The 15206-nt window shown below is 44.1% G+C and overlaps 1 protein-coding gene across 1 annotated transcript in view; it reads right to left on the bottom strand.

Annotated features, from left to right (window-relative positions):
* Positions 1-251: 251 nt before the first annotated feature.
* Positions 252-15206, bottom strand: part of LOC138807784 (sin3 histone deacetylase corepressor complex component SDS3) — a 30982-nt gene continuing 16027 nt past the window's right edge. Inside the window, exons 8-12 of the mRNA XM_069993546.1 lie at positions 14734-14795; positions 14579-14600; positions 12563-12668; positions 6010-6094; positions 252-3313 (exon numbers count right to left, since the gene is read on the bottom strand). Of these exons, the coding sequence (XP_069849647.1) occupies positions 3215-3313; positions 6010-6094; positions 12563-12668; positions 14579-14600; positions 14734-14795 (374 nt within the window). The 3' untranslated portion in view covers positions 252-3214. The remainder of the gene's footprint in view (positions 3314-6009; positions 6095-12562; positions 12669-14578; positions 14601-14733; positions 14796-15206) is intronic.

Below are 15206 nucleotides of genomic sequence, written 5' to 3'. Positions count from 1 at the left end.
TTTATAAACCTAGGGGATTGAGTATTAGGCTTTCAGGCATGCTACTCTATCTGACTCTACCCTGGTAATGAGCCCATGTCTAGTCCACGCCTCCCTCTCCCCCAGCTTCATCAATGAAAGAAAACCCAACCTCATTCCATCACTTATCAAGTCAATGGAGACAACAAGCCTTGGATTGTTTCTCTTGGAAAGTTTATTTAAAACAAACAAACAAACAAAAACCCTATTCTTTTTTACAATTTACATTCACCTTTTGAGACATTTAATGGTAACAAGCCTAAAATGTATAAAAAGCTCACCAGCTGCTTGAAATGGCTGCAGATTTACCAGGTTCTGGCATTAAAATGGTTCAGACTCTTTGGAAAAACTGGTGATGCACTAAATACTGAGATTTCAAATTCCCAGATAAAGACAAAATTTTTAAATAAGGAGGAAATTACTTAGCAAAAAATTCAAGGCTTAAAAGAAAAATACTGTAGATAAGAAGATTCCCCACCCCCACACCAAGTCAGGTTAAAAAAAAGCCGTGACCCTTACCCCAACCCTGCCCCTCCTTATTTCACTTAGAAAAGCCACCCCGCACTGACACAGGACCTCCTACACAAATTCATGAGGCTCCATTCATAGATCAGTGGTGAGGATCTTACCCAGTCAGAAGTTCAAAAAGAAAACTTTTCAGGTAGGTAGTTAAAACATCCAAAACACTGGCATAAAAATGAATAGAAATGCCCTGGCATTGTACAGCTACAGAAACCGGTCTGCAAACTGTTCACAAAGACCCTGGCTTGAGAGAGGACACACAACATCCCCAACGAACACTGGATGTGGTACTTGGAGGCATGGCTCACAGAAAATGTGTGCATGTTTTTTGGCAGTACTGGGATTTGAACTCAGGGACCTGAACCTTGTTAGACAAGGGATCTAACTTGTGCCATGCCCTTCATCTTTTTTTTTTTTTTTTTTTTTTGCTTTCTTTCTTTAATAGGGTCTTAACGTTTTTGCCCAGGCCAGCCTGGACAGTGATGCTATTATGTATGCCTCCTATGTAGCTGGGTGACAGATACATGCCATTACTCACAGCTTTACTGATTGTGATGGAGTTTAACTTCTGCCCAGACTGGCCTTACCCCACCGCTCTCCAACTCGAGGAGCTAGGATTCCAGTCACACCAACCAACCAGCAGGTTCTTGATCAGACTTGTCTGGACTGATTTTTCCAAATGCCCCCTTGCTTGACACAGTTGAATCTGGGGCTTCACCTGATTTGAAGGCTTACTGCAAGGGTTCTCACCTTGTGGGGTGAGAACAGCCCCCTAGCCTCTTCTCCTCTAGGAGTCTGTCTGAATTCCCTCCAGCTGTGTTCCATCCCTCACAGACAACCACCATATCCACTCACAGGCCTCTCCTCTTGGCTGCTGTATTCCTACCTCAAGGTGAGGGAATTCACTGTGGTTTGTCCTGAGTCTGCATTTCCCCTCCTCTTACTGGGTCACAACTGAGGCTTCTGAGGGTACTGAGAGGGCGGCAGTGGCCACACCCCAGCCTTCAGGCCGAGGGTGACTTCACCAAAACACAAAGCTGCACTCAGACACGTGAGGAACAGAAGGCAACATGCCACTGCTTTACCGCAGACCCTCTGACCGTGGATGGGACCCTAGCCACAACACACTTTAATGTACTGTGTGGGAAGACAAGGGAGGTGACAGGTTGAAATCTCTCTTAAAACCTCAGATGGCAAAACATACTAAACATATTTAACTAAGTTCTCACTGCAGCACCCTGGCAAGCAACATTACATACGCCAGTGGCAAGAGACATCCTCAATCACAGCCTGGGCCACCAAGCACTGTCAAGAGGGAAGGAGCCTCTGCTTACCACGGTCATGGTGCACTGTGGTAAACATGGTAACAATGGGGGAGGGGCAGGGAAGAAATAGAATGAACACCTAGACAACTTCTGATAAACAACATCATTTATCCTGCCAACACCAGGGAGAAAATGAAAGAATAAATTAAAATGAAAACCTATCTGTACAAGTCTTTACCCAATCAGAAAGGTTTGGTCTCTGTGGAAGCCAGAACTCAGGAGTCAGCAATTCACTTGTCACCACAACTTGCTGTAGGCTATGTACAACACAGACAACAATGGCATCCAAGGGCCTGACCAAAGGGAATACTACAAGGACGTCCTAAGGTGCCCAGAGAGGTACTAACAGTTGTGTGACAACAGATTCTTTATCCTCTAGCTGCATCCTGTCATGTGCAGAGCCCTATCTCCCAGTGAATTATGTGTCCGACAGAAAGACACCCAGCCATGGCATCAGCATCAGTGACCCTGACTTATAAAGGAGTCTACAGATCCCCAACTACTGCACTACCAGCCTCGCTGCCCCACTAACTAGAGCATACGTAGACTCTTGGTCCGAGGTATGCAACATTTCTAGCTATCTGGAACTGGGGAGAGGAAAGAATTACAAATGAAAACTGGAAATTACTGCCTCTTGTTCTAGCCTGAGGAGGAGCAGACATGTTTGAATAAATCACGTGCATTAAATAATATTTAAAATATGGTAACTTCAGCATGTTAGGGATACAAAATGTCAGCTCCCCAGTCCCAATTACTTGGATGCACAGTCTCCGGACAGCCAGTGGCATATATGGCACGTGCTAGCTGTTACACAAGCATTTGTTTCTCTGAGAAGGCCAAGAGCCAGGAAAACCAATCTCCTTCTGCCTGGTCCTTTGCCCCAGGCTTCTGGGGCCACAGTGAGTAGGGCCCAACAAGGGAAGGAGATGTGTGATGCACTCATCAGATGCAAACAGGGAAATACACTGATCAGTGGATTCCTTCCTGCTCGTCTTCATGATAGAAAGACCTAAGGGTAAGGAAAACAGCTCTCCCTTCAAGCTCAAGGTTTGAACAAAAAGTCAAAGTATAAGTACAAAATAAAGAAATACAAATAACGTAAATCAAACCCCCAAGTACTCCTGACAGTAAGGGTCTCGTGGTGCCTGACATCTGAAGGAGGCCGAGGCAGGGAGGAGTGGCAGGGACGGAAGTGGCCAGCCACAGCCTGCCTGGCAGGATCCGCAAGTGTCCTCCATTCCAAGGAAGTAGCTATTCCCGGTAAGTTAAGAATTTTCTATTAAGAAAACAAACCAAAAATGAAAAGCACTCCAGAAAAAGGGTCTGGGGAGAAGAGACGCTGCAGAAAGTCAAGCCGCTGACCGCCGGCGGATCACAAAGAGCCCGCGCTGAAGCTGGCCCAGGTAGATCCTCATCTTGGTGCTGTCGCTGGTCTTTCTCACCCAGATCTGTGGGGGCAGCAGAGGGAACAAGATGAGAGAGGCTCAACACTGATAGGCAAATTGCCCAGACAGGAGAGTATCTACATGGGCCAGGTATGACCAGAAAGCGGGTCCCCTTTGCCTGGACAGCCTGTCTCCACAAGACACTCTAAAGGCTCACTGCTGCAGGAAAAAGATGTGAGCCTGCACCTGCTCTCCCATCCTTCCTTCCCACATCCCTGATGAGACAACAGGCAGCACAGAGATCTAGAGACATACTTATGAACATCAACTTTCCAATCAAATCTGGGAATAGGTTCCTTTCCTCAAGGAACTTCCAAGTCACACAGCCTTTTAATACTGTGGCAGTTGCCCTCCCCACGTCTCCCACCAAAAGAGCTGATGCTGATGGGAGTTGAAGGCCTATAGGCTCAGCCTTCCTCCCCACCACAAATGGACAGGCGGCTCAGACACACCCTTCTGCAGAGCAGAGTACACCAGGCAGCACAGGACTGCCAGAGTCAACAAGCACACCAGCAAGTAGCATCCTAGGCCAGGACTGGAGTGCAGGGTTCCACCATACCCCAGATACTATGCTGTGTACCGGGCAGCACTATCAAGTATGGAGTATGGACTACTTGTCATGGTCTGCCCTGCTCTACAGAAGAGGTCAAGGTCAGCAAGGCCACAGCTCTTTGTGTCCATGTGGTGCTGGTACCTGACATCCAAGTCCCTTGCTCCTCCCCCCCCAAAGCATGCCTGACTCACCTGCTCTCTGTAACAGGCTGCAAGGAGAATGTTGTAAAAGGGCTGGAAACTTATATAAACAGGCTTCCAGAAACATCTCCTCTTCCCAACTCAGTTTTTGGGTTTTACAAAAGCTTATTCTCAGTTTCATCTCCATTTCTTTTATGTGATTATTTAGCAAAAGAGACTTAAAAAGTCAACAACAGTGGTTTAAAAATGACACAAGGGTTGGGCACTTCTCACTTCTGTAATCCTACTCAGGATGCTGAGATCTGAGGATCAGAGTTTGAAGCTAGTCTGAGTAAGAAAGTCCATAAAATCCTTATCTCCAAAAAACTAGATCCAAAAAGCGATGAAAGTAAAGCTGTGGCTCAAGTACTAGAGTGCTTCTTAAGCAAAAGGAATTCATGGACAGCACGTAGGTCCTGAGTATAAGCCCCAGGACTAGGACTGGCATGTGCGTACACACACACACACACACCAAGTTAAGGAACACACACACACAGACACACACAGACACACACAGACACACAGACACACACACACACACAGACACACACACACACACACACACACACACACACACACACACACACACACACACACACACACACACACACACACACACACGTTAAGGATCTCACATGAAGATAAGCCTCTGAAAGCCTTAAAGATCCATGTTAAAACTGAAGACTAACCCATAGATAGGCCAAATCAGGAAGTCACCAGCAGTGCTGGGGCCTCTACCGTTGAAGAGTCTAAGACCATCAGCCCTTCCTCCTCACACGGATTCATACTGCATCATGACAATCTGCAATGGGGTGCCAGGACTGGATATGCGTGTCTGATTTCCTTGAGGTGTCATACAGGAAAATAATGGTTCTGAAGCTGAGACTACAAAGTCACATGGCTTTGTGAAGCAGTACCCACAGCCAGGTACTGGCACTCCATCATGAAAACGCAGTACACCTCCTTGCTGAGGACACTAGGTGTTTCTGTGGGGTCCCTCTTGGTTCTGGCTTGGCTGGAGGAGACTCACAGATCCGGAACTCAGGGAATAATGTCATTTGTCTCCAAGGCTCTCTGTAACTTTTAAGTAAACAACCAATTTGCAAACTAGTCACATTTGAGGGCATTTTCAATTCAGGAAGCTGGGAGACTACAAGAGGCTTAAGTTATTTCATAATCCAGTTTCATTAGATTTACTGCTCACTGGCACGAATAACTTACCGAGGGAGACACATAAAAATCAATTTCTTTGCAGACATTTGTGAACTGATAAAAAGATCCAGTCAGTCCAGCTACTGAAGTTTTAAACTTTTAACTCCTAACAATGCAAGTTAGACATTGCTGACATCCTCATGGTGAAGGGGCCAACCAGTGGAGAACTCACAGCCCAGGGACCTCACTGGCTGCTAGAACTCTGAGCAACTTGACAACAGGCCCCAGACTGCAGGAGGACCAGGAGACCAAGCCCCAGAGGCACGAACCCAGCAGTTCATGGTTCACAGCCAGCACAGGATACATAGGGTCAGAAAGGGAGCAGACAAGGAGTCAATGCTGGTTGGACCAGCACCTATTTACCAAGCACTTATTCAGTGCGGGACCTTGTACCAAATACAGCATTAAATCCTCACAGCAAGAAGCAAGCCTGATAGTACTCAGGGACATGCTAAGAGAAAGAGTGTGTTCCACAGGGGAACTCCTCCCTCAGCAAGAGGTGACTGCACAGACTCAGTCAAGCCTTCTAAGTCTCTCTGGCTCCCACATCAGTGACTGCATCAGGAGTTCACCAAGACTCAGCATGGATGGCCTGCAAGCAAATGCAGGGACTTTCAGGCTGGCCGTGAGTGCCTCCAGGGTAACTCACAGAAGACACGACCTACTTCCTCAGTGACACTTTACTTCAGGGCTGTCCTACTTCTCACACTTCACAGGGCACATCTTGCTTTCCACAGAGGATATTTGGTTCCTACCTCATTGGCTCCAACGGAGCTGATCACACAGCTCAGTTTCTGGTTGTCCTTTGACTCCAAATAGATGGCCTGGCTCTTGTGGTACCTGCCAGAAACACAGATGCAAAACTAGTAAGAACATAACCAGACAAAACAAACACCGCCGCCGCCATCACAATAATATAATTAATCAAGAGCAAGCATCTGGATTTCAGGGAGTTGAATTTAAAGGCCTCTGTCCTTGGATTAGATGACCTCAAATCTTGTAGGTCTGCAACTTAAATTTCTAGGCCCCTCTACAAAGGGGAAGGCAGAGCTGAGACCAAGGGAAGGGTTGGAAAGCTCTATCTTCTGTATTTGGACCATATGACCCAGTTCAAAACATGAATTGAAAATGTTAAAGTAACATTCTCTGATCCACTTTTCCACAGAAAAAGGAAGACTGAGCCAAAGCTCAGTGGGACAAAAGGATGAGAGAGCAGCTGATGGAGGACACAAGCCGGGAAGATCAGCTGGCCAATGCTGCCAGCCCTGGACAAGGCCAGTCCCAGTCCAATCAAGAAGATGACCTTTGGTCATTCTGGCTACACAGATCTCTAAATTCATATAAAGCATCTTACTATCAGTTCTCTGGTAGAAGGAGGCAGATTCTGCTCTGCAGGTATAACAAGATGACAGAGTGCTAAGAGTCCCAACAAAGGAAGTAATTCTCTCCCACAGCAAGGATTTTGCAGTCTAGGTTATAAGCACTCTTAACCTGTTACCTAGGAGCAGAGAACTTAGGGCTCCATGTCAACTCTCTTCTTGAAAACAATCATGAAAGTAATTAGAATGGTGAGACCTGTTTAGATCAAAGCTCTCTAGTTTGCTTTTAGCAAACTGGGTCAGAAAGCCTTGGTGTCCCACAGTGTGTGAGGAAACACTAAACCAGATCACAGCAACTCGCTAACTCTTTCTATGGTGACTGGAAATTATTCAAGAGAAACAAAACAAAATGCAACCTGTCTCAACTCATTCTGATTCTGCCTAAATACTTTTAAAAAGCAAGCTGATGGGCTTGATACAGAAGTGCATGATTAGCAGGAAGCATACTCAATATAGAACTAGGTGGAGAAGAAAACCTATGTCCACTATGTTCCCATGAAATTTTGAAGACACAATGAAATTTTGCTAACATGCTAAGATGAAACTAAAAATGGTAAACTAAAAGTAGTATTCTTTTTATTACATACCTTTCATTTTTCTTATTACTTATATAGAGAAAAAAAAAATACAGCCCAGGGCCTAACATGCATGAAATCCCTGGGTTCGATTCCTCAGTACCACATACACAGAAAAAGCCAGAAGTGGTGCTGTGGCTGAAATGGTAGAGTGCTAGCCTTGAGCAAAAGAAGCTCAGGAACAGGGCCCAGGCCCTGAGTTCAAGCTCCATGACTGGCAAAAAAAAAAAAATAAGCCGAATGTGGTGGGGGGTACGCCTGTGATCTTGGCACTCAGAAGACTGAAACAGAAGGATAAGACTGGAGCCAGCCAGGGCTGTTACAGAGTGAGAATCTTTTAAAAAGAGAGAGAGGAGTAAATAATACCTTCTTATAAGTTATGATATTGGAAAACACTAAGTATGGGGTAAAAAGAAAACTTAGTATCGCAAAGTCAAAGAAAACAGGTGACTCACACCTGTACTATTAGCTATTCAGGAGCTTGGTATCTGGAGGATTAGGTGGAAGCCAGCCTAGGCAGAATAGTCCTATGGACTCCATCTCTAATCAACTAATAAAAGATGAACTAGAGGCATGGTTCAAGTAACAGAGCACCAGCCAAGTAAGCACAAGGCCCTGAGTTCAAGCCCAATTATTGCCACAAAATCAAGGGAAGAGGTGACACTGTCCAGAAAGAAATGTACTCTTGGGCTGGGAAGGTGGCTCAGTGGTAGAGCACTTGCCTGGCAAGAAATGTACTCTTGCTGAGCACTGATGGCTCACGCCTGTAATCCTAGTTACTCAGAAGGTTGAGATATGACCTTTGAGCAAAAAGAGCTCAGGGACAGCACCGAGGCCCTGAGTTCAAGCCCCAGGATAAAAGAGGAAAAGAAAAAAAAAAGAAATGTACTCTTTACCTGACTTATGTAACTGTAACCCCTCTGTACATCACTTTTAATAATAATTTTAAAAATTAAGAAAAAAATAGAATCCTGCCAAATAATTCTTATAAGGTATATTTTCCTTCAACTGTGCTTAGAACAAACACTCAAACCCAACCCACTTGGCTGACTACCAGTAAACATCAGGAGTAACCGCGGGCCCCTGAGCTACCACCTCTGGTATCTCACCACACAGTTGCACATGGCTGGCCTCAGTGTCCACCATGGCTCCGCATGCTCCTCAAAGCAACCAACTCCCAAGCCAAGTGATGCCCAAGAATCCAGGGCTTCCCCCATCCCTCTGCCCCCCCCCCCGCCCCAATTCTCATGCACAACACACTGATCTTGGGGGACCATTCTCCTGGGAAAACAATTCAATTACTTTTTTTTTTTTTTTTTTGGTCAGTCATGGGGCTTGAACTCTGGGCCTGGGCGCTGTCCCTGAGCTCTTCTGCTCAAGGCGAGTGCTCTACTACTTGAGCCACAGCACCACTTCCAAGTTATTTGAATTCTCTGATAAGTACTCAAATGTGGGCTTTATATGATAGAAAGTATATGACAACCTTAACATAGCAAGTTAAAGTTCAATTCCTAAAGAAAATTAAGGGAAAAGTAATTCAAAACATATTTAGAAACCAAGGGGGAAAAAAACACTCAAAAGCAACATCAATAGACCTAATTTAGAAAAAATGTGCACCATCTTTCTTTTTTGCAAATTAACCTGTTTTACAAGCTCTGATTCAGCTGCTGAAGAAAAGCATTATAAACAGCCTCGAGAAGGAGCTGTAAATGTCAAATTGACTTTATTACTAATGGAAATTCTGACCTGGGAATCCCTACAATTAAGCTCTTAATGCTGTGGGCCTCATTGTTAAACCCAATGAACTAGAATGACTATTCCTTTGGAAGGAAGCAATTTCTTTAGAAGGTAAGTTCAAAAGTGGGGCAAGGAAGGAGGAGATGTAATTGTGTTTTGTATCCTACTGGGAACCCTAAAATTAACACTTCATTTGCCAAAACATGAATCCACATAACAGCTCTAGAACCTCCAGGCAACACTGTTCCAACAGCAGCTGAGAGATGGAGGGTTAAATCTACTAAACAAGTGAAGCACTTCACTTTTGATTCACATTAGCAAAGAAGAAGAAGAAAAAAAAACGATCTACCAGCATCATCAGTTAACTTTGTTATTTTAAAATATCAGCTACTTTCACGGTATTTTCTGAGAGGTCATTAGTCCAAATCAAACTATGAGGAAAGCTTGAGGCATGATGGGGGGAGGGGAAGCTTTAAAAGCAGACAAGCTGGGCAGAGGAAGATGCTTATCTTTCAAAATGAAATGTAGCTGAGGAAGTGTTCACCCCAATTTTGCTGAAGTCATTTAAAACTCAATGAAACATGGTTTGCCAAAAATACTGTTCTACCAAAATACTATGCTACTGGAAGGAGAAAGTGACTCGGCTGATCTCTCAGCCACAGGCCATGTCTCCCAAACAGAGAAACATGAGGACTCCCAAGTGACAAACACAGCCAACCTCAGGACCTTTGAGGGACAGTCCTGCAAAGGGAAAGCATCCCCTGCTGTAAGGACCAGGGAGCACCTCTTGCTACTCACTGAGAGTCTTGATTGCCAAACCCAAGGAAATACAACAGAAAGCCACATTTTAAAAATACATTAAAAATAGAATAAGCAACTTGAAATGCACTGAAATGCTGTTTATATAGACATTCTTTTTTAAATGTATTCTCTAGCATCAGAAAGATGGTGAACATTTTGACCGCTTTGTTTACATTATGAAGCATCCATCACTGTCGATCCTTTCTTTAAGGAACCAGGACTTTTGATTTTTCTGCATTTTCACCCTCAAGACACGTCTCATAAAATCTAAGGACTGAGTCTAGAAAGAGGAAGATCTGAAGCAATGCAATCACAAAATGAACATCATTTGAAATATCACATGGCTTTGAGATGCACAGATCCGTAAAAATGTTAGTTATAAATCTCACCATTTTCAAAACGGTTCTTATATGTGGGCTTGATCTTTAAAGGTTATTTGGTTTTCATTATTAGAAACATTTTTCATCTTAGTTTGCTCCCCTTGTGTTGAGCAGCTCAGGCCTGCCACCTAGTGGTGGTAGGTTCTGATAAGCAACGTTAAAACAACACTAAAAAGCAACCCAACAAGAGTGGTAGAGGTCACCCCTGTTAGGCTTACACAACACAAAAAAAGCCTCTTCCATCTTCTGCACAAGGAAGTCAATGAAAATTAGTAAGTGAAAATGGTTGATTTCAGGCATGACTAGATCACTTTCTGACAAGAACACAGCCTATGGATCTGTAAGCTCCACTGAAAACATTTAGAAAAAAATGTGTTCATACTATTGACTTTTTTTTCTTGTAATAAGAAAAATAGGTATAATACCAACTTACATTGCATGGGTTATTGTAAGTAACCTAAAGACAACACAGAATTGTACAGGAAGGTGTCCTTAGGTTAAATGCAATTGGATTTTGCTAGGTGAGGGACAGGGGCCTGGAACTTATTCCTCATGGATACTGAGGGATCACAGTGGCTCACACCTTAGCTTCAGATACTTGGGAGGTAGAGACCAGGAAGATCTCGGCTTAAAGGCTAGTGTAAAAAAATTACCTAACAAGATTCCATCTCAACAAAAGCTGGGTATAATGGTCTATATCTGAAATCTCAGGTAGGTGGGAGACACAGGAGGGTAAAACAGACAACAATAAACTAAACGCAAAAAGGGCTGGAGGTGCCGGGCGCTGGTGGCTCACGCCTATAATCCTAGCTACTCAGGAGGCTGAGATCTGAGGATCTCGGTTCAAAGCCAGCCCAGGCAGGAAAGTCTGTGAAACTCTTATCTCCAATAAACCACCAGAAAACCAGAAGTGGCACTGTGGCTCAAGTGGTAGAGCACTCGCCTTGATCTGAAGAGCTGAGGGACAGCGCTCAGGCCCAGAGTTCAAGCCCCATGACTGACAAAAAAAAAAGGGGGGGGGGGGGCTGGAGGAAAAAAGGGCTGGAGGTGCGGCTCAAAGGGTAGAGAGCACTTGTATGTCAAGCGTTCAAATCCCAGACCCTTCACATGCATACACTCACATACATATGCACACACATGCACACAGATACATGCAAACAAACAAACATGCATAAATAAGGTAACCAACTGACATAATGTAACTAACATAAACCTCAAAAAAGCCAAAATAACCATCACCCTAATTTTGGAACTTTTCACTACATAAAAATATTGAAAAACTTAAAAGATTATTATATGCAATAAATTAGAGACCATACAGTAACCCAGAAAAACAGCCTCGTGTAACTAAATGGAAAGGCAGGCCTAACCATGTGTCCCATTTCCAAAGTTTGCCTGCACAGGGATAAATAAAGACAATGCTGAACCAGGGCTCAAAGAGCTGTGGCAGGACCCAGGGTGATTTGGTATCTACCAAAGAGAACATCTAAGATGAAAGGCAATGTTTGCTTAATGAATATACAGACAAGTTTTAGGGCTCTTTCCTATACTTTCACCATTCTCTCCAATGATAAAATGCTGCCAGTCTGAGAGTTTCAGTGTTCAAAGCTAAACTAATCATGCCTAAGGTTAGTTTCCAAGTTTTCTGGAACACTTCCGCAGTGGGATGGCACATGAGAAAGAGAACAGCTGGCAAATACAGAACTCCTCCTCACATTAGAACCTGCAATATGTACAACTGCAGGACCCACGGGGACAGAGCAGGAAAGAAACTCATTTATCTTAATTAGCACAATCTTCCCCTGAATGGACTTGACCACAAAATCCTTTTATCTGCAGAATGCCAAATAAGTTTAGTGCACAGAAGAGGAGTTAAGAGAAACAGGGCAGGTCCTGGTCCTGCTGGCAAGGGCACCCATGAAAGCGGCACAGAGAAGGGGCAGGCTACCATCCAAAGGATGTTCTTGAGGAAGCTTGGCTTTCAAAGACCTAACAGAGGTATTCATAAACTGCTGACGTGTAGTACTCAGAGTTCCCAATGATCTCAGCATTTGAGAAGCAGAGGAAGGATGATGACAAGTTTGAGGCCAGCCTGGACTATATAATGAGACTTTGTCTCCAAAATAAAACGAAAATTAAGTTAGGGCTAGGATTGTAGGTCAGGGGTAAAACACTTGCCTAGCATGTGCAAGATCCTCAGTTAAATAGATGGGAGGTGGGGGGAGGAAGAATGATCTGAAATAACCATCACAGTGGACTCTACTAAGAGGTTCTTCTGAGACTATTAAGAATAGGCAGTGAGGGAAGAAAAAAAAAAACCTTTGGGGTTAGAGACATGGTCAGATGATAGAACACCATCAGTAAGCAAAAGGGTCAAATACCAAGTTCAAGTTCCATTCTCAGACAAAAATAAAGGACTGTTTTCTCATAACTTACCATCTTTTATCATAATATAGTTTGCCATCTTCTATTCGAGCCTCAAATCTCTGGGCTGGAGACTCCGTGGGTGTGGCAGGCAGGTGTTCGGGGGAGGATGGGGATGCTGGAGACACCAGAAAGACACTTCAGTGACTGAGCATTTTATAAACTTGTGAGCCCATCAGCCAACATGCTTTAATCAAACATTGCCAGGGTGGCAATGTTAAAGACCACCAAGCCATTACTCGAGTAATGCACAGAATCAGGACAGAATTTTTTTTTTAAGCAGTGGGGTCTCATATGCTGCCCAGGTGGGGTGTCAGATGTTCATAGACGAAATCCTATGACTCATCAGATGTGCAACTGAACAGTCCCTCAGCATACTGATCAGCATACTGATGCTGAACTCAATGTGGACACCCAATCTGCCCTGTGCACCACAAAATTCCTCATCATTACATGTTACCTGATCCACAAAACCATGAGGTAAGCACTGAACAGAAGAGAAACCTGAGGCCAGGGAGGTAAAGGGCAAATGTGCAGATGTACAAGGTTACTATGAGTAGGAGGAAAATCCCATGACCATGAGGACTCAAAACGGATCAAGAAAAAAATATATTTCTTAAAAAGAAATTATGTTGGGCACTGGTGGCTCACACTACCAACTACTCAGGCGAAACTCATCACCAATAAACTACTCAGAAAAAGCCAGAAGTGATGCTGTGGCTCAAGTGGTAGCAGCTCAGGGACAGCACCCAGGCCCAGAATTCAAGCCTCAGGACCAGAGGGGGAAAACAAATCATTCTTGTCCTTTTCTGTGGACCACAGGCACCACAGGAGGGAGAATTGTGTCCTCAGTAGGAGAGGGTTCGGTGAAGTAATCATAGTGCTCAGAACCAAAGACATTTCCAGCTCAGAATGCTAATTTGCAACGAGAATTGCCTCAGGTCCACAAAGTGCAAGTCAGCGCAGCCTGTGGCATTAGCAAGGGCAGGCCAGGAAATGCCACTAGAGCACTAACGCCAAGGCCTTAACCAGAACACAAGTCATGCTGAACAATTCCCAGTTCTCACCTTCAAAGCTGATGCCAGGGCTGGGAAGGTGGCTCAGTGGTAGAGCACTTGCCTTGCATGCCTGAGGCCCTGGGTTCGATTCCTCAGCACCACATAAGCAAAAAAAAAAAAGAAAGAAAGAAAAGAAAAAAGCCGGAAGTGGCGTTGTGGCTCAAGTGGTAGAGCGCTAGCCTTGAGCTGAAGAGCTGAGGAACAGTGCCCAGGCCCCATGACCGGACCAAAAAAAAAAAAAAAACTGATGCCAATGAACTCGAGGAAACTTGTAACAATCACTATCTGGGGATAATGGTACAGACCCTATAATGCTAGCACTTGAGAGGCTGAGGCAAGAAGATTTTGAGTTCAAGACCAGCCTAGCTAAACAGTAAGACTGACAAAAAGAAAAGGAGAGAGAAGAGAAAAGAAGAGAAGAGAAGAGAAGCCCAACACTGGTGGCTCATGGTGGTAATTCTACTTACTCAGGAAGCTGAGATCTAAGGATCATGATTCAAAGCCAGCCCAGATAAGACTCATCTCCAATTAAACACCAAAAAGAAGTGGCACTGTGGCTCAAGTGGTAGAGCGCTTGCCTTGAGCTGAAGAGCGCAGGGATAGCGTCCAAGCCCAGAGTTCAAGCCCCACGACCAAAATTAAAAAAAAAAAAAAAAAAAGCAAAAAGCAAGTGAAACTATGACTCAAATGACAGAGCACTAGCCTTGAGCACAAAAGCTCGGGGACAGCAACCATGACCTCAGTTCAAGCCCCAATACTAAGTATCAAAAAAAGGAGGGTGGGTAATCTATAATAAATCCCACAGAAATGACAGCGTGTATGGTTCTCTTCTGTTTCTGTGATGCCTGTTTTGGGGCATATAACACACACTTTACTTTTCAAAACTGCCACAATTCCCTGGCAGGTATTCACATGTTTTCCCAACAATGTGATACAAAGACTGCAAATGCCAGTAACATCATGCACTTACCTGGTCTCTTGGGTGACTTAAGCTGTAAGAAGAACAACAGAAAATCATTTCAGATGCAACTTCCAGTGTCAGGTACGGATGATTTAACAAGTTACACAAGCCTGGTGCAAGAGAGCACCAGGTGAATTCCAGGAATCTGAAAAGCCAAGCCATACCTTATTTAACGTCCTCAGATCCTCCATGATCTGCTCGTCTGTTAACAAGTAGTTTAGCTGAGGTGTGAAGAGTTAAAGGAAGCTGCCTGAGAAGTTGTTCCCCAGAATCAGAAATCAACACAATAGGAAAATCTGTCCTTTAGAACTGACGGTGCCAAACGATTTTTAGTATAACTGATAATGATGCTACATGATGTTTTTAAAGTAACAATTTGTTTTTTCTACTAAATATCATGGTCAACCAGCATATAAAAGAATTTTGTTAGGTAGCTATAACAACAGTAACAGCATAGCAAACTAAAACAACTTAGCTCTGAATTTATAAAGAGCTTTAGTTCCAATGATGTTCTATAGTTACCCTTCCCTAGCTCTGAAACCTTTAGGAAGAAGAAACTTGAACTTCGGCCCTCTGCTGGTAGCAGAATGACTGAAGCACTACAGAAAACAGCTATTTTCTCAAGAGGGACAGAACC

The sequence above is a fragment of the Dipodomys merriami genome, unplaced genomic scaffold (genome assembly GCF_024711535.1).
Source record: "Dipodomys merriami isolate MVZ:Mamm:240054 unplaced genomic scaffold, mDipMer1.0.p SCAF_433, whole genome shotgun sequence".
In the NCBI taxonomy this organism is placed as follows: Eukaryota; Metazoa; Chordata; class Mammalia; order Rodentia; family Heteromyidae; genus Dipodomys; species Dipodomys merriami.
This window is presented reverse-complemented; position numbering and strand designations above follow the sequence as displayed.